The 25,259-nt window shown below is 43.1% G+C and overlaps 1 protein-coding gene across 1 annotated transcript in view; it reads left to right on the top strand.

The window, feature by feature from the left end:
- The first annotated feature begins 1,886 nt into the window (after positions 1-1,886).
- The window catches only part of LOC108929958 (activin receptor type-2A), a 29,180-nt gene continuing 5,807 nt past the window's right edge, over positions 1,887-25,259 (top strand). Inside the window, exons 1-4 of the mRNA XM_018744919.2 lie at positions 1,887-2,792; positions 19,127-19,334; positions 20,658-20,767; positions 23,315-23,469. Of these exons, the coding sequence (XP_018600435.1) occupies positions 2,738-2,792; positions 19,127-19,334; positions 20,658-20,767; positions 23,315-23,469 (528 nt within the window). The 5' untranslated portion in view covers positions 1,887-2,737. The remainder of the gene's footprint in view (positions 2,793-19,126; positions 19,335-20,657; positions 20,768-23,314; positions 23,470-25,259) is intronic.

Raw genomic sequence — 25,259 nt, 5'->3', positions numbered from 1 at the left:
GAAAAGTGTCAGCTAAATGAATAAATGTAAATAGTGTGTGAGTGACAGAGGGAGTGTGTGTTCCGCTGATGTATGTATGGATGAGTGACCCAGTGTAAGTAGTGTATCTAGCAGTGTAAGTCACCGCGGTGAATAAGGTATGTGGGCTCATAACACTACATAGAGTTCATTGGAAGTCGCTTTGGAGAAAAGTTTCTGATAAATAAGTAAATGCAAGTGAGCTTGGACAGATGCGGACAGAGGCATCAGCTAAATAAAGGTTAGAAATAATGACAACAATGAAGCATTGCTGCCGGTTTATGATCAGCTGTGTAACGGCTATAAATTTTGCCTTTTGTAGCTCACTGGAGGGGATCAGCAGTGGAAAATGTGTGTGGCTTCACTGACATCCAGGTTTTCTTTTGCGTGGGGGGGGGACACTGGTATGAGGAAGAAAACCATCCAGGTCCATCCTTGAGCTTATTTCACCTGGGCACATTTGAAGCGTAAGCGCTGAGCGAGCTCTGAGGTTCCTCAGGTCATCTTGTAGCACTTTCCGAACACCACGTAGACAAAAGGGAGAGAAACATCTAGAAAAACCGACAGATCGCCTTGCCAATGTAGATGATCCACAGTTCCAGTCTTTTCTCTTGTGCAATTGAATTGTAGCCTGTTTAACAACCATCACCAGAACAGGCTGAGTCATAACACTAAATCAAATACGAAAATGCATCCATTGGAAATCCATTGGAAATAACGCAGAGCTTCTATCTTATGTATCTAAATATGTTTTATTTAGAGAGTACTGTACAGAAGCAGCGTTACCAGTGTTTCTTCTCATGTATTACATGATATAATGATACTGTTTTATTTACCTTGCCACAGAAATAGCGAAATGAACACTTGGAAACTTCGGAACGTTCCCGAAAGCGTGAAATTCTATATATATTTATATCTATAACAATAAACGTGTTCTGCGTTGCAACTTAAACTCGTTTTTTTTTAATTAAATATATTTCCTGAAAATTACGATTCATTGCGCACATGGTGGTGGTGAACAACACAACGGGAATGGAGCACATTTGTCAAATATATACGTCCTTCTGATATTGCCACAGATCGTGTACTGTATTATTACATTGTTCCAGCACGTTCTCCGCAGCAACTACGCGTCTCACGCGCACGGTTTTATACCGCCGCAAAATTCCTGTTTATTTACGCTCTGCTGGTAATTAGCCCATAAATCATATTAGTGTTCTTGCGTCCTGTTGGTTCAGTCTCCTGTCAATCATGTTTCGCATGGAAGAGGCGTTCCTATATCCCGGAGGAGGTCTTTCACGGGATTGGATACATTCCTAAGCCTCCTGGCTGCTGGTGCGATTTTTCTGCGTTCCCATTAGATGGAATGGGACGTCAATCAACGCGATTGGCCTTGTGGTACAATAGATTACTACGCGAATGGGCGGAGCTTTGCATGGAGGACGATGGAAAAGGAGGAAAAAAAAAAAAAAAAAAACCAAAAAAAAAAAAACAAAAAAAACAAAAACACAGCGTCCGTCCGCCATCTTGAATCCAGTCAGCTCGGTGAATGAGTGGGAGACGGGCGATACGACGGTGGTTGTGAACAAACCGTTTCCTTTTGGAATTACACACGATATCGCCGCCCTTCTTTTCCTTTCCAGAGTATTATTAACACCGCGGGAGATTGCCGGCGGGTTCACAAGGACGGAGGACGCGTTTCTTTTTTTGTTGCGAGCGGGTGACGGTGAAGTTGTTTCTGACTGAGGCGGGCTGTGGGACTCGCTGGAACCTAGTGCCCGAGAGCAACAACAACAACAAAAAAACGGCAGAACACGAGTTTTTTTTTTTTTTTTTTTTTAAAAAGAAACAAATTTCTGTGGGGAATTTTCATTTTATGTAGAGAGGGTAGTCTCTTTTTTTTTTCTGGCGGTTGTACGAGCTGCAGCAGCCGGGTTAGTATCCCTTTCCGACTGTGCGGATCGATTATCGGAAGAGCAATTTTAACCGTTTTTAAACCGGTCCTGCACTGGTTTACATCTGCTCTCCGCCACTGTTGTGTTCATTCTGCGATGGACTATCGTAGTTCTCCCAACCGAAGTGTGGATTTGCCGCGCCGAAACGCGTGAAAATGTCACCTCAGCGGGAGAGGCGCGTGCCACATCTCTCCGCGGCACTTTAACACTCTTACATTCCTCTCAATATTTACCGCACCGCTCCAGCGGCGGCCGCGGGGCATTGCTCCCTTTTTTTTTTTCCCCTTTTTTTTAAAAAAAAAAAAAAATACTTATTTAAAAGCAATGTTTCGGGACTAGACGGGCATTGTTTGTGTGTGGTTTTTTTTTTTTTTCCCCTTCCAGAAGAAACAACCTTGCGTCCGGCTGGAAGCAACAAGCGGCACGCGCAAGGTGTTTTATTTCTTTTCCCGTCGTTGATGTAAACTTCCCGCGGCCGTGCTGCTAGTACTGCTGCTCTTTTTCTTGTGTGGTATTTATTGTACTTTTTGGGCGGTGTGGCGACGCGCTGATGCCGATACTCCGGACGGACGGGCTCCTGCTCCCGGATCTGGGCTCCTCCTCCTTGGTCTTCGTGCTCTTCTTCCCTCACAGTTTTTGTGTCACTCAATCGGTGTCGGTGCCGAACACTGCCGAGTGTCGCTGAGGAGTGCGGTGCTTCCGACACCTCCCGCCGTCATCCTCCTCAGCGCCCGTCGGCATCGTCGTCATTCTATTCGGGAACCATGGGCGCCGCTGCTAAGGTGGCCTTCGCCGTCTTCCTCATCTCCTGCTCCTCAGGTGGGTCTCTGTCCTCTCTGTGCTTCTTTATAATAAAGTTTATTGACCTGGCTTGTGCGCACGTCTTGTCCGCTTCGCGGCGACGAGAAGAAGAACGCGACCGCATGTCCGTGTGACGCTCCGCTCGCGATTGCAGGTATTAATTTGTTTGTGTGTCTGTGCGCGCGCGCGCACTTGCGTACTGTTTGTCAACTACCTGTCAGGTTCTGCCGCTCATTCATATTTTATCCTACTTAAATTTTTCTCCCCGGTTTAGAGTGTTGTGTGCGTGTTTATGGAAATCTCGGTTGACGGATGCGGATGGACAGCAGCAGGACAGGAGCCTCGATAAGCGAGTTTCCGCCCACAGGAGGTGATGTGATTGCTGCACATGTGCCATGGTGGCAGTATGACCCGGGTCCCAGCTGGGCTGTGTTGGTTGGAGCTGTTTTATTTGTCGGAACGTCCCAAAATGGAATCTAACTTCTTTCTCCGTTGTACCCTTGCCTCGCTTGGCTTGATCAAGCCTATCCCTGGCTTGATACGGTAAAACTTACCCAGACGTATGAATCTGAGAATCATTGCTTATCTAATTGCAGTTCGCCAGGAAGGAGTCAAGTAAACGTTGGCAAAAATTACCCCATGAACCAGTCTGGAAGTACATGAATAGCCTGTATTTTATTTTTTTATTTTTTTTTTTAAAAAGGTACGTGCACTGCGTATCAGTGCAAAAACAGATTTGATCTGTGAGTTTTGTTGTCGCAGCAGTTTTTTTCAGCCTTTAGAGGAATACAGATATGTTGCAGAGGTTGCTTTACTGCACTGTAAAAGTTTGCGTGTCTAACCTTACTTATTGTGTTTGAATGTTAAGAGGAAAACAGTAGTACCTGTGTTTAATGGTTTGATGTATACTACTTTGTTTTTTTTTTTTTTTGCTCTGCATTTTTCCCTTACTTGTTTAATATGCAGTATTTGAAGCAACATGCAACGCAAAGCTATGAAATCAAATTTGGAAAGCGGTTGGTCTATGTGCACAATTTTGCACTGCCCTTCAGCAAATTTTTTTTTTGCCCCAAGCATACTCCTGTGTATTAATGATTCATTTTCTGGTTTAGGAGGTTGACACATTCACTGGTATTCACTGAAGAATCATCTCCTTGTTGTGATAATCTAGTATTTGTAGGTCACTGGTTGTTAAGGATTTTAGACGGAATTGGTAGTCGTCATGACTTTCATTGTACAAAAGCTTTTTTTATTAAGGGTTAGAACCATGATTTACAGCTAGGTAAAGGTGTGTCAAGTCATGACTTTTGCCTGGAGGAGATTGAACAACTTTTCAGTACTGTATGTACATTGAAATACAAAATGTCCAGGATTTTGGGAAGGTGCAAGCAGGCTGAGTACTCACTGAGAAATAAGTTATGCAGTATTTCAGCTATTTACAAGGAATAATGTTCTTTTCAGCTTGTCTGTCTTTACAGGTATGAGTGTCAGAAATAAAATATATGAGTCAGTGTCAGCTTGCAAGTTCCAGGGCAGATTACCTCAGGTGTTCCCTCCGATTCTCAGCTTGATGGCACACTGTAGCTTGAAAGCATGCAAGAGCTGTGATTGGTTGTCCACCTGGAGTTTGGATCATCACTGTCACTTATCTCGCATGGAACTCAGTGGAAAATTAGATTAGCTAAATTCTAGGAAACTGTTCTATGCCTTGTAACAGTCCATTTTTTAAAAACTCTGCAGATTGATTTAATAAAGCTTTGCCAGTGAATGTCCCCTTGTTTCTGTAATGGTACACAATACAATTTTAATGTTTTGTACAAAAAGTTTTGAGCCCCCCCCCCCCTTTTTTTTTTTTTTTTTTTTTTTTTTTTTTAAACCGCATAAATTGGTGACTTGGTAGTTTTCTGGAGAACGTCCGTTTGATTAGCAAGTGAAGAGGTGGCTTTTAACACCTCAGATTGCTGTACTCCAACAAATCACCACACCATGGAGATCTGATGGTTGGATAACTTCAGTTCTGTCTCTTTCGTGAAGGGTGATAGAACCATCTGGGAAGGGCTTGCCCCCTTGCTGCCATCTGATGTTCCTCCACCACGGATTGTGTCTGGTCCTCTGTCTGCCGACCTGCGTTCTTTGGAGCATCGTCCTTGTTTAGAGAGTGCTCTGCTGGGAGAGCACTCGCTTGTTGCTAGAGATAAAAAAAAAAAAAAATCAAGGAAGTAAACTATTTTTGCATTTTCATGCAAATCATTGTGGTTTGTGATCATTGTCATGGTAAGTGCAGATGAGTTATGATTTCCTCTAGTTGATATTTCTGCGTAAATGACACCACTAATACTGCATAATTCTCTGATTCCCACCGATATCCCTCTATCCCTCACCAATAGAAAATATTTTCTTGTTTGCCTGGGCTTTAGTTTTATTAGTGTTTAATGACACGTATGTGGTTGTGCGAACTTGAAAGGACTGAGAATTCTGCTGGGTCCCCAATGTGGTAGCAAGTTGTCATCATAATCCTTTACATTGTCTGTGGCTTTTCCCCCCATTTCTTTCTTGCAGCAGTGGCAACAGTTGATTGGTCAAGGTTATCCCCATGAGGGTTAGCTAACGCTAGTAAGAGGTAATAGTATTAAGTGTGCACTTTGTCCTGATTTTGTAGCGGATTACTTAAGAAATGGAGGTGCAGGTTCCTCCTGCTGCTTGCTGCCTTTCAGCTGGACATTTTCTGTGCTTCTGTCTTGTATTTATTCACACATATTTGATGTGAAACTGGTATTTGCTAAGGCATGTTGTGCTGGATATATACTCTCAGAGAAAAAGTTCTGTGCTTTTCAATAAACGGCAAGCTGTCGACTGTTTAAAGAAAATCCCTCACCTGCATAAAATGTAATTGTACATAGTGCAACAGGAGTTTAACTCAGCTTTGAGTTTCATTTTTTTCCTTTTCATAATACAGGTGATTGTACAAGTTTCTGTAATTTAATGCCAAGTTAACTTTAGAACCAGAAGTAGAAAGGAGTCATTTTGTATATACTGGGAGAACTGCATTGGTCTGAATGTATTAACATTTGCAGATGTAAACCAGCGTGAAGTCAATAACTAGGTTATTTGCACTGGAATACCTTTGCAGGATTGGCAGATGATTAAAATGTGATTTTTAAAAGTAGTAAACTTAGGTATTTAATCACCTTTATGCTGTCAGCTTGTTTCCAGAGTTTCTCAGTTTTAAGTGGAAGGGAGAAAGAACTTTGATACTTTGTTTTTAAAAGTAACAGGACTAAAACAGTGCTACTCTCCAGAATGCTGTAAGAGATGCGCTTCAGCTGTTCTGAGTGGGATGGGCTCATGCTCACCAGTGGTGCTTTCTTTTCTGCATTTAGCGTACAGTGCGATGTGTGCATTTGACCCGCAACAAAGTGGGACAAAGGTCTGTGGTTCCTCTATCCTCTTTTACTTAACCTAAAGCTAAAGAGACTGCAGGAACATATGTCAAGGGCACCATATCCTCAGTGTGTTAAATCCCTGCCTTTTCCATTGTCTGCATTGAAACAGAGCAAAAGCAGTCTTTATTTGGTTAATGGTCGGTACAAGAAAGTAGGCCTGTGCTTCAGCGGAGTTAAAAGGAGCTGCATGTGTGTCATTGTTTGTTGGGTGCAGTGGTTTGGTAAAGATGTGGGCATTTGAGAAGCATGTTCTATGACGTTAAATATGAGGAACATGGCTGCTGCATGTGCGTCACTGACATGTGGAATGTTGATTGTCTGCTCTCTACTCCTTTGTGTTTGTATACAATAACGGTGGACCTTGTCTGAAAATAGAAGTTGGCTTGGGCTCAACAGGATGCTGCTGTTTCAGGTGAAATAGTCGTTCTGGTTTTGGGCCCACACTTGGTTCTCTTTCCCCTTTGTTATAGGATTACATATCCTTATCCACTGTTGTAATGTACTTACCATTTTGAAGGAAGAGTATCTTCTTGGAGATCAGTACTCCAGTCTGTCACTCTTCTGCATGTTTTTGTCTTGAGGTTTGAGTATTGCAAGATCAGCTTTGCCTGTCGTTTTTTCAGCTGTGAGACATCAGGCCTCAGTGTGTTTTGTTTACAATTTGGTCTAAACTAGACTGAAGATAATTAAAGGAATTAGTCTGAGTGACCTTGAGACTAAAACCAACCTTGAATTACTTAAGCATAGCTGTTCCGTAGGAAATTACTCTCAGCTATGTGTGGGTGATCTGTGTAGATCAGGGGGTCCAACCAAGAGCTGCTGTCATTATTTGGAACTGTTATGAGTGCCACCAATGTAAGTGACAATTAGTCTTAAGTTTAAATTTTAATTTTTTTTTGTATTTTATTTAGGTGAGGTGTCTATGTTGTTCAATAAAATTGATAGTATTTATGATATAGCATTTTATTTTACAAGTGTTCTTTTTGGTCACATTACATGAAATGGTGTGCCATGTGCAGCTGGTGGGCCTCGTGAGGCCGTCCGGCTGCACATTGAGTGTCCTTAGTTAAGCATTATTGTTGTCCTGCCCTCTGAAATTGATTTTCATCATGTTGTTCTGTGACTCTGGAGAGTAAATGTGATCACTGCAATAGTTTTGTCCTTATACTTTTCTCTGACTGTTCCTTTAAAGTTACCAGACAGAGTGGTCCCACTGCAGACCTGTTTTTCATTTGGTCAGAAAGCATACCGCCAACGTTCCTAGGTGAGGGTAGTGTTGCCGAAAAGTGAGAGCTTTTGGGTTCACTGATTCTCTGAATGTCAAAGTCGCAGACATGGAAGTACAGTGCCAGTGAAAGATTTTAATGTTTGTGTCACCGTCAAAGTGGTGCTGGCTATTTACAATATTTACAAGTGCAAACAGATAACAAATCATACTATAACACACTGTACTGGGGCTATGTAACTACTCACCTTCAACATCAAGGCCCCATCTCTCTGCCCTCTCCCATTAGGGCCACCAATGCAGCAAGTCTCACTCCTCTTAGACCATACCATTTTTAAAACACATGTCATGGCAATACAAAACATGGAATAACACAAAATACACAATAAACAGAATACATTTAGACATTTGACACATTTGAAGTCCAATACCTGAATATACATTTCACAGTCCCAGTTGCTATTTAACAATTTCCAACACATTTGAACACCTCTGCCATAATGGTATGCTCCCCAAGAAGAATCGGCGCTTGTCATAATGCCGTATAAAGCCAGTTCAAACCTCTTGCTTCTCCTACAGTGAGGCGACAATACCTAGTAGCTCAGAAGAGTTAGTCTGGGAAAACAGGAGAAACAACCAACCAAAGGTACGTGTTGCAGTACTGCAAATTTACATGGTTGTTGAAAAAGCAATTGAAGTTTTTACCTGAAACACTCTAACTGAATGTTAATAGAAGCAACATAGTCTAATACTGTGTGTACACCTATGAACACAGTGTTTTGATCTCATTACAATTTTGTGAGAGTGGTTGTATGTTTGTAGACTTGTCTATAAGGGGTGATACTGGGACGGCTTAGTCTTTCACAGAAAGATGCCCAAAATAATACCACTACTTCCCTCCCGTTCCACTTTTCTGAAGAGGCCCTGGTGTGCTCATACCTTTCTGTAATTGAGGGATACTGCTGGTGAGCTCCAGGAACACACTTTCTCTTGTTCCTCTGCAGTTTACATAAACATTTTAGTAAGACCAGAATTTGGTTCGAGCACCCTCACGCAGGGTTTGTATCATCAGAGTGGCAGCATTCAGAGTCCCTCTTATCTTCTGTGCAGGCATGTGTAAGGCCAGGGCCTCATGAAGGTGTATTTCCTGTCTGCTTCATCATCTCAGTGACGGAGACACGAAAGAGCATCGTTCTCAAATTCTTTGTGGTGTTTGTTTTCCTTGGAGGGGCAGCCAGGAAGAATATCATGTGTGGGCATTTGTTTTGTTTCGTTTGTTTTTGAAGAGTTTCACAGCATTGCATGATCTTGTCAGGAGGTTTTCTCCTGTCAGACTGACATGAGTCCCCACCCCCAGGAGCATCGCATACCCGTTTCATACAGAGAGGCAAAACTGCTGCGCTGGTGTGTGGGGGTGCACTGTACCAGCCTCAGACAGAGGGAGGGTTCAGATGAGGACAGCGATATCCACTGCATGGTAAAAATAATCTCAGCACGTGGGCTGCGATTGCTCAGTATAGAGTATAATGCTAGCAACAATTACAGTGTAGCAGCTAAGGCATATCAGTTTTATGTTTTTTTTTTTTTTTTTTTTTTTTTTAAGTGTTTTTGCGGTGCTTGATTTTTAGCCCTCTTCCACTTGGACATTGTGCTATTGTTTTGGATTTTCTGAGCCTGTTTAATGCCATGATGGAGCAGTAATCAGCTTCTCAGAATGCTTGGTGCCATGGGTACAATGTTGTGACTGTGGGTGTGGCCAAGCTGTTAATTAATGCATAACATTGCAACATTGTCTACGGTCTTGTTTCTTTCTTGTACAGCATATTGGGCAGGACCTGAGGTGTTTTGCTTGGTCTAGAAATGAAACTGCTTTAGCTTCAAGCACCTGTGTGCTATTTTGTCTGGTAATCGTGTGTTTGTGCTTTCAACCTGCTATGTACAGCATGTCAACAGAACAGTTGCTGGATGTCTGGCCATTCTGTTGTTTACCAAATGCAGAAAGTCTAATGCTTCTTAACCTGTGCATAACCTGTTCTTTTTCCCGTTCAGACAGCTGAGATATGTGTTTGGTCTTGGCACGTGTGCTTACGTTTCACAGTTGTTTGGATGTTGGGAAGGTTACCTCCATTCTGTAGTAGGAGGGGGGAAGCCCATAACAGTTTTGTATTGTTCAATTGCATTGTAATTCCAGAACTCCTGTTCTTCCCTTCTTTGACTCCAATGACCAGATTAGAGCTACTTTCTCTACAGTACAACTGTTTGATAGGCTATGTACTCTTGTTGGTTCATTCCATGCCATAATTTGCACACAAGAAGATTATATTCCCTTGAAAAGATGGTAATGCTTGCAAAAGTTAGAGCACAACACAGCAACCAGATGGATGGAATCAATCACACCGGCAGTGGACACACCCCTTTCAGCCCTAAGAACATAAGTGCAATAAAGAATATTCTGGTGTGAGTCCATATATATGTGGTTAGTGAGATTAAAAATAAATTCCAACAGCAACTGTTGTGATATGCTGTCATGCACTTCGAAGGACTCGGGATCCATTAAAGATGGTAGTCACTGAAGTTGGATTAACACTCTGCTTGAAATGTGTGTGGTGGTGGGGGGGGGCTACTGTATCCTAAATACAGCAAAACTGAACCTTACCTTCCTTAATTTCCCAGATATATAAATGAGTAAGAAAGCATAGTTTGCAGTATAATCTGCTTTGAGGGTAGAATAATCCCGAACAGACTATTACAAGGAGAATGATTATAGGTTTCCACAGTTATAGCAATTTTCTATTCCCCCCCCAAAACAATTTGAAAGGGCCTTTTCAGTCCCTGCTCATTCTCACAGAAAGCCATGGAAGTCCTTGTCCCAGCTGAATGACTATTAGCATGTGGCTTTAAGTATTTCATAAATACTCTTTGTGAAAGTGGTTGTGTGTATCTCAGTTTCAGTATTGTCCAGTTCTTTTGTGCAGGGTTTTGGCACAATTGGAATTTCAGATTAACACCCCTTTCCTCTCAGACCCCTTTGTGGCCCCTTGGCCCTTTTCAGAACCAAGGAGCAGCTACCCTTTCACAGCACAAAAGCCCAATTTGCTGAATAATCGTTGTCACAACAGTAAAAGCCCTCGCTCCTTGAAGTGGGGATTTTGCAGGGTATCGTAATGGAAAACTGAAATCCCACCCACCCCCTTGTCTGTCCTGAATTATAAGTAGTTCTTCAGCTTACTACAGTTGCCCTTGAAGGCTCCACTTGGTAATGCGGTAACAGATTTTTTGGGTAATCCAAACATATTAGCATACTTTGCTGGGCTGCCATGGTACTTGTCTGTCCCTCCGGCACAAGCAGAGGGACGTGGTCCATGTTGCATTGTACTACTTTACGCTAATCCTGTCAGTTGTTGGCTGATCCATGCACCCACTGTACCTCCAAGCAGGGTGTGAAAGGAGTAGCTGTCCACCATGCAAGTCTCCTGTGAGCCAATCCACACCAACCCCCCCCCCCCCCCCCCCCCCCATCGAGCGTTGACATAACAGAACTCGGCACGGCTCATCGACTTGTTTTGATTTCTGTCAGGGTACCAGCTGAGCAGACGCAGTGTGTGGCGCTGTAAGCTGTGGTTCTTACACGACAGAAGAACACAATGTTCTTGTAAAGATGCTTGTCAGTCACAGACCCTGTACAGATGACGCAGAGCCATGGTTAGTTTTTAATGTTCCCTGTCTATATGAATCCAAATCTGACAGAGTGCTGTTTGGGCACCTTCTAAGTGGTGCAACCTAGGACATGTACCTAGTTTCTTAATAATAGAGTTGCCCCAGAAAGCACAGGCTGGGCCTGAATATGCAAAGGGAATTTTCTGTTTCATTGACAAGGAAATTCACCACCTGTTCCTATAGCTTATGTGTGATGTGCAGTCGATTTGGATGGTGCTGGTTTGAGAGGAACACTTAAGATACTGACACGCTGGAGAATCTACAGCTCTGTCCTCTTATACCTGATTAAAGTGAGTAATCAGTTGACCTTTGAACTAGTAAAGTCTTGAAAAGAGATCTTTACACACATATTGAAGAAACTATGTTGTTTACCTTTGAATGAAACATTGCAGCCCTGCTTTGTTCAACATCTCTGTAACTCCTTTTGTGGATGATAAAGAATGGTCTCAAGATTCCTTCAAGTATTTTTAATAGCGCAAAGATTCACAACACGGACTGTTTGTACTTAGCTGTAGTGGAAATTAGTAAGTACCTTGGCACACAACGTGGGTCTTCAGGCAGATTGGCATGGAGGCTAGCAAGGCTGCTGTTTTTCTCACCATTGTTTCCTTGTGTTCTTTGCTCTAGTGCACAGAAAATGTTCGCACATTTTATGTGTTATGGTTGTATATCTTAAATCTGCAATTTATCAACTTTTTTTAGTATAGACAATGGCTTCTGAACTGGAAAAAGTAGGCCTACCTTTTTATGACTAATGCAGTTTTACAGATTGTTTTCCACTTCTTTTAGTAACTAATTTCACCTGCTTGTGCAATGGTATTGATCAGAAACAAAAGATCAGTGAAGTGCCCAAAATAAGATGAACAGCTGAGAGTCCACAGTCCACCTCCCTACTTACATGAGTTGTCCCATTTCCACCCTTTCACAAGCCTGTGTCAGTGAACGTGAGCCCAGAATGGATGTCGGTGCAGGATCTGCAGTTGCAGAGCCCCTGAGAAAAGGCCTAAGTGTGATTAATGCACCTTGAGCTTGTTTCCTTGTCTCATTCAGAGTCTTCTAGACACAGACTGCACTGCATTCCTGCTTTGATCCCTGATTAAAACTACTCCTTATACATTTATCACACTTCTTTTCAGCTCTCATGGGACTCATTTCCACTTTTCTTTTGCCAGGGTTGTCCCCTTCCTCCATCGTGTGTGTGTGTGTTCAGTTCTACTCCATATCTTAGTCCTGTGAAATAGATACTGCTGGTACAGGAGTAATTTGTTTTCACTGTTGGACATGAAATCTTTATAGAAGTCGTTGTTATAGGATCTATACACAGAAGTTTTCAGTGTTAAAATGTGTATACATGCTGGGGCTGCTTCCAAATACTGGGGCTGGTTCCAAAGATGCTTTTATGCCTTCTTAGGCTGTTCGTTTGTGTGCGTCTTAGTTTTAATTTGGTTGATGTGATGTGTTGGTGGTCAAGCAAGTACTTTTGTCAATGATGAGAGAAGCAGACATGAGTGTGAATGAACAGCCCACAAGGTGGACTTCCTGTGAGAACTGTTGAGCAGGAGTGAGTTGCTGCTAGAAGCCAAACTTTGGGAAAGAACAAAGAATAGGAGAAAACAGTCAGAAGAAGCTCTCGGGAGAACCAGTGAGCAGTTGCAGTAAGGCAGTGTAGTAGAGCTCTGGTCAGAATAAACGAACAGCAGTGGTTTGTAGCAGATTTGTGGGGAAAATGAGCAGAAATGAGCTAGTGAGCCAAAAAAAGGTTGCAATGCTCTATGTGAAGACTTTGCTGTCCTATGCACATCAGTGTACCCCAAAGTGTTTCACAGTAATAGAACAGATCAGTGCAATGATACACAGTGTAACGTGTGCATAGTGTTGCTAAAAACTTTCATATTTCTTCAGTCCTTATTTTCCTCTTCAACACAAAGTTTTGAGAGCCTTTGTAATGCAGTAGACTGATACCTGCTAGTGTTCAAGGGTTCATCTCTGGCAGCTCTTCAGCATTTTAGAAAAGTGGCAGTTGTCTTTGCATATCTGACAAACGTATTTGACATTCTCACTCATTTAACCCTTTGTTAAAGGTGAGAGCTTTTCAGAGTTAAACAAAAAATGCGTTTGACTTTCTGTTTTTTCCCCTGGTTATTTGTGTGACGTGGAAGTGCCGATATTGAGCTATGTGCCTTTAGGCATGCCACTTGCAAATATCTGGAATGTAGCTTTTTCTGGTTGAGCATTTGCATATAATGCCTTGAGCACGTCATGTATTCCATGTTGCATTCTCCTTGTCAGCAGATAGGCAAAACGTGGCTGCCTGCTGCGTTTCATACATACTTCCACTAGTCAGGGAATACCTGGCTTGTGTACCTGCTTGTGGGTTGTAAAGGTTTGCGTTGTGGTGCCTGTGAATGTGATCATATACTGTCTGCAGTTAGACTTATTGCCTCCACAGTTTCTGTAACATACGGAAACCTATATGAAGGCCATGTGACCAAGAGGTGAAACTATAATGGGATGTGACACCAGGAGAGGGTTGGAGCTAAGTACACATACTGGGACTGCACTGGAACAGGAGCCCAGTAGCCCAATGTGTCCTTCTGCAGGTGAGTGACAAGCCAGAGCTGCAGAATAGAGGCACAGCCCAAGAGGCAGCTTCACATTCCACTGGGTATTAGGGGATCAGATTGTCTGCCCTGAACACGGCACCACAGAGTGCAGCCTTTGTGAACCTGCTCAGTCCAGTATGAGCAGTCAGCTACATGTGATAAACAGTATGTTGGCTAGCTGTACTTTTCAACTCTAAGCTCTTGTAGCAGCAGTTTTTGCTAGCCTGTGTATGTGCTATTTGTTGAGTGTTATTTAATGCTCAGTGGCAGGATGCAGGGCAAGGGCCTGTGAACAAGCTGTTGTTGGGATTGTAGTGATGCAGGCCTGCTGAGCTGTGTCACAGTTCTGAAGTTTCACTTGTTGCCCTGCTTTTTGGCCACTGACTTATTAAATAAAAATAAATACACATTTGATCATCTTACTGATTCCAAATCTGAGGGAATGGGATTTTAAAAAAAAAAGTCAGACCCCCTACTTGTTGCAGAGTTATTGCATTGGAAATTAATGTATGCATTATAGTTGCAGCTACACAGACTCAGGAATATCCCAGTGCAAAATGATTATTTAAATGGGATGACTTGCGGACCCTCCAGAGTCACGATAGTCCAACATTTAAACTCAAGTCACTTCTTGACAGTGATAGGATTATATAGCAACAGAAATTGGTGTTACCTGAGGTAGCATAGTAATGTAACATGAAGCCCATAAAGGAGGAACTTGTATGGGAAGTCACTGTGCTGTGGATGCAGCATGCTTCATTCCCTTACACTATGTTTTCAGTTTGCAGCTTGCTCTTTTTAATTGCTAGTCAGTACCAAACTCCTGTCCCCCCAAATGTTAGTTAAACCATTGAGTCCAATAGAATAGATGGCCCTAAAGAAAGGTGCGAGTGCTGTTTATTCCCATACTTGTCCTCCCTTTTCTGCCTGTCGCAAGACCCGTTTGCATTTTCAGACAGCTCTGGCATGTTCCTGAGCTTTATAGCAAAGATTTGCAGGAAATGAGAAGTCATACACTTTAAGCCCTCAACTACTGAGGGAAATATGATTGCACAGCTCAAAAGAGCATGCTGTAGTGATACTGTAATTAGGGTGGCCGTCTGCAAGGGGAGCTGCCGAGTTTTTCACCTGCTGCTTTCGTATGAGCACAGAGATGCTGGATCGCTTGCCTTGCATGAAGCAAGGGAGGCATTGTACTGCCTATATTCCAAGCACTGCATCCTACCAGAGGGTGGAGGTGGGGACTTACAATGTACCTGTCTGTACCATGCTTCAACTCTGTGCCACCAGTCAGTTCAGCTGTTGTACTCTTCACAAGTTGCAAAAGAGTACAAGTTGGTATATAATAGATTTTATACTTCTGGCCAATGGAAGTGGTTTTTTAGTGGACTTGGGTGCTACTTTAAAGACACAAATCAAACAAGACTCCTGTCAGACTGAAGAGGAAGTACAATATACTATAATGCAAGTTTGAACTGTTGTGACTTAACGTGTGGCTTCGAATGAATGAATGAACTGTGCCATTGTACCCTGACTGTTTTACTTACCCTTGATTCAGCAAATGTCTGGCTGTGTGTATGAGTAAGGTGTACATCTGTGACCTCTTGTCTTTGGGTGACAGGGTCTGCTGGCAAAATGAAGTGAACTCCCTGAATAAATTGGTTAATTTCTTTCATTTGAAGCTGAGACTTTGCAGTTGGTATCAGCTATGTGAGGGATAAGGTGCTCTGAGTTGATACCTGAAGTCACAAACGTGTCATTTTCCTTGTGACCATTGGCAGCTCTGATTGTGTACATAGACTGACAGCATCCAGTAGCTGAAAGGAAGGTGTTTGGTATATTAGCTGCTCACTGGACTGACATGACCCTGGTTTGGTACGCTGACAAGCTGTGAATCACTGTTGCTTTTGTTTCTAGTAGCTGGCATGGTTCGTGTCAGGAGGAGGGGTTGGTGTCCAGACTGCTGCCTGAGTCAGCAGATCCAGTTGTTTGAGGTGGAGGGGGTGGGTGCTGGGCAGGGATTTGTGCACGCTGGCAGTTTGCTTCTTGCAGAACCAGCAACTGAGCCAATTTGCTTTCACTGCTGGGGGGTTTTAATGGAGGTAGGGTAACTCCTGACACTGGCATCCCCACTAGTGTGACATCTGCTTCCTGGACTGCAGCATTTGCTCTCTGTGGTTTCAACGTTGTCAGCTTTGAATCCATGGGAGTGGTTGTGTCAGCTGTTTTTTGAGATGCATCTTTACAGTCACAAAAATGGCTTTGCAGTTGGGTTGTGGACCCGAATTGTGTGCACATCTTTTCCAGCAAATGGTGTCAGACATCTTGCTGGGATGCAATATCAGTCATGCCTCAAGATTCAGTTGAAATGCTGAAACCTTTCTGTTCTGTTACTGGTAAAAGTACGGTTCCACTGAAGCTGCTGGGAACTGAAATCTTGAACAAGTTTGTGTTTTTTGGATGAAGGGAAATTGCCATGATATTTGTTTTGATGATGTAAAGAAATGATTGTTTTGTTTAAAACCATTCAGATCCTCTGATTAGTTGCTAACAGTGAAGTCAGAAAAATAATTAGTTGAGGTCTGAAATAACATTCTCACTGCTATTGCGCAATGCCTTTTTTTTTTCCAGAGAATCTCGTGCATGGCCACTCTATACTGATTTTTCACAAACTTCATCTTTTGTGAGGGAAGCTGTTACTTTACAAAAGGTTACAGGTTTTCTTTGGGCTCAAAGCACACAAAATGGTGGCAATTTTCTTTGAGGGTTTATCTAGCCCACACATGAGACTTCATGAAGACGTGTGGAATAATGCATTAACTGTATACTTTGGTATTCTGTATTTGGTTTTATACCAGTTACTGCTTTGAGTACACTGAAATAAGTGTTCTTTTAGGAGATGCTATGGCCAATTCTGTTAACTTGAGTCAAATTTTCTGGTTGAAAGATGCTGATGCCCGCCTTGTTTACACTACAGCTGGTGTCTCATGGCTGCTGTAACAAAAATCCTGGCACATTCCACATAATCCAGATAATGGCAACTCATGCCTCTTCGGTACATGCACTGGAACTAATCCCTGGATTTTTCCCTACTCAAGGCAATTAACAAATTGGTTCCTAAAAATAATTTCATTGTGGAGCTAGGCTGTGGCCTTGAGCACGTCACCGTAGGTCCCACGTGCCACTACTAAATATGTTAGGAGTGCCGATAATTGCTCAGTGGTGTCATAACCATATCAGTGTGTGTGAATTGTCTTCTAATGCCACTTTTTCAGAGAAGCTCATGTATGGCCCCTGGGCAGAGCTGTCCTCTGTGCTGCCAATCTGCCTGCTACACAGTTGAACTGCACCTGCCCATGCGTTGCACCTGGGGACTGAAAGGGGACCAGGCCTCTGGCACACAGTGTTGCATTAACTGACATAGAAGCTGTTGTGCTTAAGCTGTTGGGGGTGGTGTTTTACAGGATGCTGCCTCTGTTACATTTACGTTTATTCACTTAGATGCTTTTGTCCAAAGCGACTTGCAACGGACACTGTGTAGTGTTGCTAGCCTAGACCTTATTCACCAAGGTGACTACGCTGCTAGATAGACTACTTATAAGGGGTTACTCATCCATGCATCAGTGAAACACACTCACTCTGTGACACTCACACACACTATGGGGGAACCTGAACAGCATGTCTTTGGACTGTGGGAGGAAGCCAGAGCACCCGGAGGAAATCCGCGCAGATACAGGGAGAACATGCAAACTCCACACAGACTGAGCGGGGATTGAACCCCTGTTCTCTCGAACCACCCAGGTGCTGTGAGACATCAGCGCTACTCGCTGTGCCACTGTGCCACCCTTCAGTTAGTGCACACAGGAGATTTTCCCTGAACAGCAAAGCTGAAAGGCTACCCATTGATTTATTTTCTGACCTGACCTGATTTGATTTGCGTAGTTTCAATTTCATCAAGGGATCACCTGTCAAATTCTTTGTGATGGATACTCTTATTCCTTTTTGGGTAAATATACCAGCTGGAGTTGAATCAGAATCTACTATAACTTTTTTTTTTTTTTTTTTAAAAGAAAGGGTGGGAGTGCTAAGTAGCCTGATGTTTTGATTGAACATACTAAAGATAGGACTTTTGATAGTGTTGGTTAAATTGTTGTCTCCTCTTAGTACTTAACAAATGAAGTCTTTGCCCCAGATAATGTGTACTTATGAGATCGGTTTGTTATGCATGCATCCTTCCCCAAGGTCGGTCCTGTGGGAGTGAGCGGTCTGCCTGACAGGAATCTGTGGGCAGGGCCTTTGCTGCCAGGACATCCCAGTTGTGCTAACATTAGTGCATTTCATTTTTTATTTTACTAGCGAAATCCATAAAGGACTTTGAAAGTGATCTCGGTGAACATGTTCATGGTATGTTTCATGGACTGACATAAATGGCCAGTGTTCAGACCAGCTATGTGTCTGATTTCGCTAACATTATCTGAGCTCTGTATTGTTTATGTGCACGTTTCAGGTTTCTTGTATGTTGGGGGGAATGGGCTCTCAGTCATCTCTTGTTGTGTGATCATCTGCTAGCAGATGGTTTTTCTCCACAGGCCATTTTCCCCTTGGGTACCATTGATGTCCTAACAATGTCACAATGCTCATCACACTCATCACAATCATGATAATTCCTACGCTTGTTTGCATCATCAGGCCACACATGTAAGACAGAGATTTGAATTTGTTTCCTGAGATGGCAAAGCTTGATGCAAAAGGTGCTTTTTTTTTTTTTTTTTTTGACTGTGTCTCTGAAACGCTCTCTGTGGGTAACCACGGAATCTTCTACCATGGCTAGATTTCCAGGGGTTACCTTTTATATGTAATGTTTGCTGTTTCAGTTAAAAACAATGCCTTTCACTTTGAGACATCTGCCAGCTAATTAAACTGTATTCTGAGATGTGTTGCACTGCAGTTCTTGAGTACAGGTGTTGAACCCATGACTTGAGCTGATGGCATCTCCCTGTGAAAGACAAACCTGTGCCACTTTGTTCCTTTACAGCAGGTCAGCCAGTTGAACACATGTTATTTTACTGGCGACTGAGTTCTATAACATTGGGCTGAGCTAATCTCCATTGTTGAAAGTTACACACTGTCACCACCAGTGCTTGCTTCTCGCTACCTTTGAAAGTTGTGGTTTCCATGGGAGAGTTTGTGTTGTTCTCCTTGTCCTTTTGCAAGGTCTCACATGTTCATTACCTCCCATCACCCCTAGGAAATCCAAATGTTGACTGTCTACAGAATCTGCAGTTTGATAATGGTGACACTCTGATACCACGTAACAGAAGGCTTACACCACACCTCTCCCTGTGTGTACTCTCGGTCCTGCAGGAGCAATCCTTGGCCGCTCAGAGACCCAGGAGTGTGTATATTTCAACGTAAGCTGGGAAAAGGAGCGCACGAACCGCAGTGGTATCGAGGCTTGTGTCGGCGAAACAGACAAGCGGCGGCACTGTTTTGCCACATGGAAGAACGTGTCAGGCTCCATCGAGATCGTGAAGCAGGGCTGCTGGCTTGATGACGTCAATTGCTATGACAGGTAAGCAGCCCACTTCTGTCTTGCTGCCCGAAAAGGGATGAGACATGCTGCCTGCAGCTTCTAGGCTTAAATAATTTCTTTGTCTTTCGCAACTGTTTCTGTTGAGAAAGGGCAGGTTATCAGGCAGACTCTCACACTCTGAAGGGATTTTTTTTTCCCCCTGTCATTCCTTAAAATTTTTAAATGATCTGATGTATTTATATTCACTTGATGTATTATGTAATTTGGCCAGTGGTCATAATTTCTTGTAAAAATCTAAAAGATAAATGTTAGGCTGAACTAGAAGAGGTGCAGTAGTACAAGTAGTCACCTTGGTGTAGCAAATCTTGGTATCTCAACCTAGATTGTCATTGTTGCATTTGTGGTTGAGATTTTTATTCGTTTAGGAGTTCAAGTCACTGAGTAATGCTGGTACTCTTACCAGAAAAATATTAAAAGGCACTTCGTTGCATGTGCAGAGCTTGCCCCAGCATGCTGGTGAAGTTGTTTTTCTGTTTGATGTGACAGGACTGCACAGTTCACATGCTGGTTGAGGATGCAGTGGCTTTACGTTTCCACACGTAGTTAAAAACTTCTTCTTCCTCCCACCTGTTTGTGTCTTTTCACTGTTTTATGCTCTATTCTTTTCACAAGTTGGTTCCTAGAACCTACGATTCATATTTATGCATTTTGGTACATACTTTTTTCCAAAGCTGCTCTTTCTCAGGAGAGAGACAGGTATGAAAGAAATGGGTTTTGAGATCCTTCTTGAATGTTGGGAGGAAATCTGTGGCTCTGGGGGACAGAGAGAGTTCTTTCCACCACATTGGGACCGAAATTGACAACAGGTTGACTATTTTGGACCACCTCTGGACAGGTCCAGCACTTTGTGCCATTGCATTCTGGGCTAGGTGAAGGTGCCTGATAGAGGACTGAAGCCCAAACAGGAAGGTGTTGCAGTAGGTGAGGTATTGCTGTAGTCTGGATGATGAGCTAGGAAGAGTGAGGACTTCATGAAAGTGAGTGTGAGCAACCAAATGATCACACTTAACAGAATGAGGATTTGCATAATCTTAAAAACATCAGCAGGCAGGAGGAGTTGCTTGTCTTCTGCCTCTTTACAATTTTGCAATATTGGAAGTAAGAAAAACATCTGTGGCCTTGTCACTGTCCCAGTTTTATGTAACAGTGTGACATGTTTATACAACGTCTGCATATAATCTTGATATTAACTGAACACATGGTAAGAATAGCACACCATCTTCTCTATATCCCGCAAGGTCACAGGCATGTCAACCTGTGTCTGCCTTTGACCAACTTGTGCTCATCCTGTGTATATTGCAGCCGCGAGTGTGTGGAGAGGAAAGAGGGTCCTGATGTCTTCTTCTGCTGCTGTGAAGGCAACATGTGCAACGAAAAGTTTTTCTACAGCCCGGACGCTCAGCCTGTGCAGAGTAAGTCCTCACCCAGCCCCATTCTTTTGTTTGACCACAGGAGGGCCTGAAATCAGACAACTTGACACTTCTTTAGAAATTTACTCTTTGGTCAGAAGTAAGACTGAGGCATTTGCAGGATACCCAACAGAGGGATTGAGTTGGTTGACATTCAATAAATTTGGGAAGACAGAATGATTTTAGTTGTCATCTTGCACCCTGATATTCTTAATCTGCAACAGCTGCAGGATAAACTAATACAACATTAGTCAAATCCTGACCTGCTCTGGGGACACAGGTGATGAATAATGCATGGCTGAATTTTCCCAGCTCACTGCCAGTCCTCATTTTGGAAATATTAGCATAATGTTCTTGATGTTGTCAGAATGTTTGATTAGCCTCTCTTTGAATCATAGCTTTGCCTCTGTGTGTTCCAGTAAAAAAAGCAGAACTGATTTGGGAAATTTCTGTTATCTTAATAGGACTTTTCAGAGGGAAACAGGTTTGCATTTTGCCATGGTGTTTGTTGGAAGTTGGACTTTTTTCCTACTGCAATGCTGTCAATTCAGCATTCTTTTTTTCTTAAATTGTCTCCAATGTCAAATAAGCCTTTAGCTGCATTAATGCATCGGTAACAGGAAAACCTCCCTAATACTGTGCACCATTTCATCCATTCATTGTCAACAACCGCTTGTCCCAAGCAGGGTCGTGGCAAACTGGATCCTTGCGCGGCAACACAAGGCGCAAGGCCGAGAGGGGAGGGGACACACCCAGGACAGGATGCCAGTCTATTGCAAGGCCCCCCTTAAGCAGGGCTCGAACCTCAGACCTGTCACACAGCGGGCACCAACTGATCCCGCCGCATCACCACACCCCACCGCATCACAACACCCCACAAATACTGTATACAGTGCAATGTTGCTTTCAGTTGGGCTGCTCTTTTTAACTATAAATCCAACCGAAACAGGCTAGGATGATGGCTGTCTGTCAAGTATTGCTATAACCTCTTTACGTGTTCCCCCCTCAGACCCAAAGTGTTTCCTGCTGGTACTTCCTGTCCTGTGCAGGGTCTGTTTATGCACAGTCAGTGAAGCTTATGCTCTTGTATATTTCCGTCCATCTCTGCCTCAGGGGAATGCTGCTGCTAGCATTGGGCTGCTGTTTGCGTTCTTTCCAGCTCTCCCTGTACAGAGAGAGCTTTTGTTGGGTGGGGCTGCATAGCTGGTGCAAACGTGCTCTTGTTAAGGTGGGCCTGGAGATGACTGACACCACCTAACTGACTGTTACACACCTCTCTAGGTGCTGGTGTAATAATGTACTGGGTGTGTGCTGTTAATAGCCACAGAAAACACTACAAATAAAATGTATTGTGCATTCTTAGAATATCTACAGTACATGTAGACATTGCTTTTCCGTTGTTATTTATACTTCGTAGGTGGTACTGTTCCTGCTGTACTAGATTTTAGACTAGATTAGAGCAGTAATGTACCATGGTGAATGTGGCACACAGAGGCCGGGGAGTACGTAGGAATAGCGTGTCATGGATTACTACAATAGGCATGGGCGCTTTGGGTGCGCCTGCCCTGCACTGTATGCCAAGGATAGGAGAGCTGTGAGACTGCTGAGAGTATAATTCCTGAGGCCTGCCTGCACCGCCTGGGTGGCACTGGGGCACCACAGGGGTTGGGGAGAGAAATGTTTGGGCTTAACAGACTGTTGCACTCTGACACATCTGCCTGACAGATGTGGAGCTGTGAGATATGAAGCTTTATGGGTCCCAGGTTTGGAAAAGATTATTATAAATTTAACTTCTTTTGGAGGTAGTTTCAGGTAAAAAGTTGAAAACATCGGTTATTAGGAAGTTGATGTGGCAGCAGAGCTCACAGTATAATAGTGTCACAAACAATCTCACTTTTACACAGCCAGAAACAAGATTTCCCTTAAAGGAAGCTGCTTTTGGCTCTTATTGAGACATCTTAGGAAAAACTCACTTATTAAAGTATGATTGGGTCTGCTTTTGTTTCTCAGTGTAAATGTAATTATATTCAACAGGAGATAATTTTAAATTACGGTAGAGGAGAGGAAGTGAGATGACGGGGGGTTTTGTGTGTGTGTGTTGTGCTTTAGTTGTTGAGCTCAGGACATTCCGTGGTCTCACCTGGACATGTTTTTAAGTTGCGAGCAGTAACATGCCATCCAGGGTGCATTTCTCCTCATTTCGAGGGGCTGTTGAGTGCAGTCATTCAGCAGCCCCTTTACACATTCTGCTGGCCCAAGCAGTGCAGTGAAAACCTGTTTCGCAATGCAACAAGTTTTGCACAGCAGCCAAAACCAGCCTGAACTGGCAGTCACTTGAAGTAAAGTTTTTTCGGTTAAGCAAAGAGTTCTCTGATTGTTAAAACTCCACCGCAAACCCCGTAGACCTTCGGCTTGTGTAGCATTAACAAAGAGAAACAATCCGTGGGTTTATAAAACTGTTTAGGAACTCTTAGACTTGAACTAATCTGATCTTTGTTTCAGCTGAATTGAATTAGTTTCTCTCTGTTTTCTCCAACTTGGTCTGTGCAGCAACCTCAAACCCGATGCCCCCTAACCCCCCCCTGTGCAACACGCTGCTGTACTCCCTGGTACCCATCATGGGGATTGCGGTCATCGTCGTTTTCTCCTTCTGGATGTACAGACATCATAAGCTGGCCTATCCTCCAGTTCTGGTGCCCACCCAAGTAAGTGTGAGACCCCCCCCCCCAAAAAAAAAAAAATCGCCTACTCTGCCAATCCTCTATACTTGGCACAGGCTGCCTCCTCATATGCAACCTGCTATGCAGAAATAAATATTCCTTTGACATGATCTGTGTCTGTATTGCATTTATGTTCCTGTTTTACCTTTCCCAAGAACTTTGATCGTTCCAGTGTCAGATGGCAGAGGAAAAGCAGGCTGTTTGTGATGCTGTCATTCAAGACATCAGTATAATACACAGAGCAGGTGGGCTGTGAGGATGTCGCAGCAGCCACAGGTGTGGGCCTGAAGTAGTTAAGTTAATGACTGTGAAACAAGAGGATCTGGTGTATTTGGAAGTTTACAAGTGACACGTGGTTGTGTCCAGTGCTGTACAAACATCTGGTGCCTTCATCAACTGCCCTCTGGAATTCTGTCATCTAGGAGTGACATTTCTTAATGCTGCTTTTGTTCAGTTAAAAACTGTATAGTCAGCTTGCCTGAAGACAATGTTCACAGGCTTTACTTTCACATTGTATGCCTTTTTTGTTCTTCACCTAACTTTTTTTAGTTTTTAAACAATCTCTTTTGCAATAATAATCCTGTAGCTTAAAGAGTCTTATTCTCCATGCTGTGAGCAGGATGTGGAGAGCCTCCCACTGAGATGCGAGAATGCTGTTCAGAGGCTCTGAGAGCACACGGATGGCGACGCAGAGTGCACTGTGTGCCTTTAATTACTAATCAGCCGGCCCACATTTAGAGCTTCTTAGCAGAGTGTGCCTTAATTAGAAAGAACAAAAAACACTTGTTTTAGAAATGCTTAAGGACTTAATACTTTGGATTTGAAAATTGCATCAAAATTCTGGTACATTTTGAACAAGCAGGAAGAGATGTGTAGAAGTGTTCCTTTCTCTGTGATCATGTTTATTATGTTGAGTGTTTTTCATTTAATATGTACCCTTCTGTGCTGATAGTGCATTGTCCTCTTGTTGGAAGTGTTTGTGTGCTTAAAATCATTTCTGTCTATCAGACTTTAAACGACTCCCTCAACTTGCAGGGAGACGCAGAGGAGCAGCAAGGTCGGCTCTCTTTTGCGTTCTCAGAGTATTTCCAAAGCGTTCGCAAGCAAGTACAACTGTGCATTGGTGGTGTTGTGAATGAACTGGAGATCGACCTGTCTGAAGGAATTTTGAGAGCATTTGATTGCAATATGTTCTGACCTGCTTCTACTGGAGGTGTATTTATAGACAGAGCTGTGGAGCCGAGACCATGGGCTTCTGATGCTTTTTCTCGTGCCAGCTCTGTGGTTGTCTGATGATTGCACCACTGACGGAACCTCCACGGCTGAAGAACACTTGTTAATGTCAGCTGAAATCTATCCATCTTCTGGCAGAAAATTTGTTTTTAAATTGGATCTGTCTTTTCCCTGAAATTTACTTTCTTAGTAATACAGTATAGTACCTATTGCCTGTTTGTGTATAACTGTCCATTGGTCAGTTTCTCCATACATGGGTGCATCGTGGTGTTGTGTGCGTTGTTGCGTATATATTGGCTCCCCTTTGCTTGGGAACCTTGGTGGCTCTCTCCAGCAGTTGGCTTTACTTGGTGATCTCTTAAGTACCGTACCAGCTGGACTTTACATAGGAGAGACTGTAGTGGGACCCTTGCATCCTTGTAGGTGCATTCTTTTATTGTTTCAGCCACGTCCTCAGGGGCCAGGCATCATTTATTGTGTGTGTTTTTTTTTTTTTCCTCTCTCTCTCCTTCCTTTCCTTTCCTCTTCAGCATTTGACAGCT

The sequence above is a fragment of the Scleropages formosus genome, chromosome 12 (genome assembly GCF_900964775.1).
Source record: "Scleropages formosus chromosome 12, fSclFor1.1, whole genome shotgun sequence".
Taxonomy (NCBI): Eukaryota; Metazoa; Chordata; class Actinopteri; order Osteoglossiformes; family Osteoglossidae; genus Scleropages; species Scleropages formosus.
This window is presented reverse-complemented; position numbering and strand designations above follow the sequence as displayed.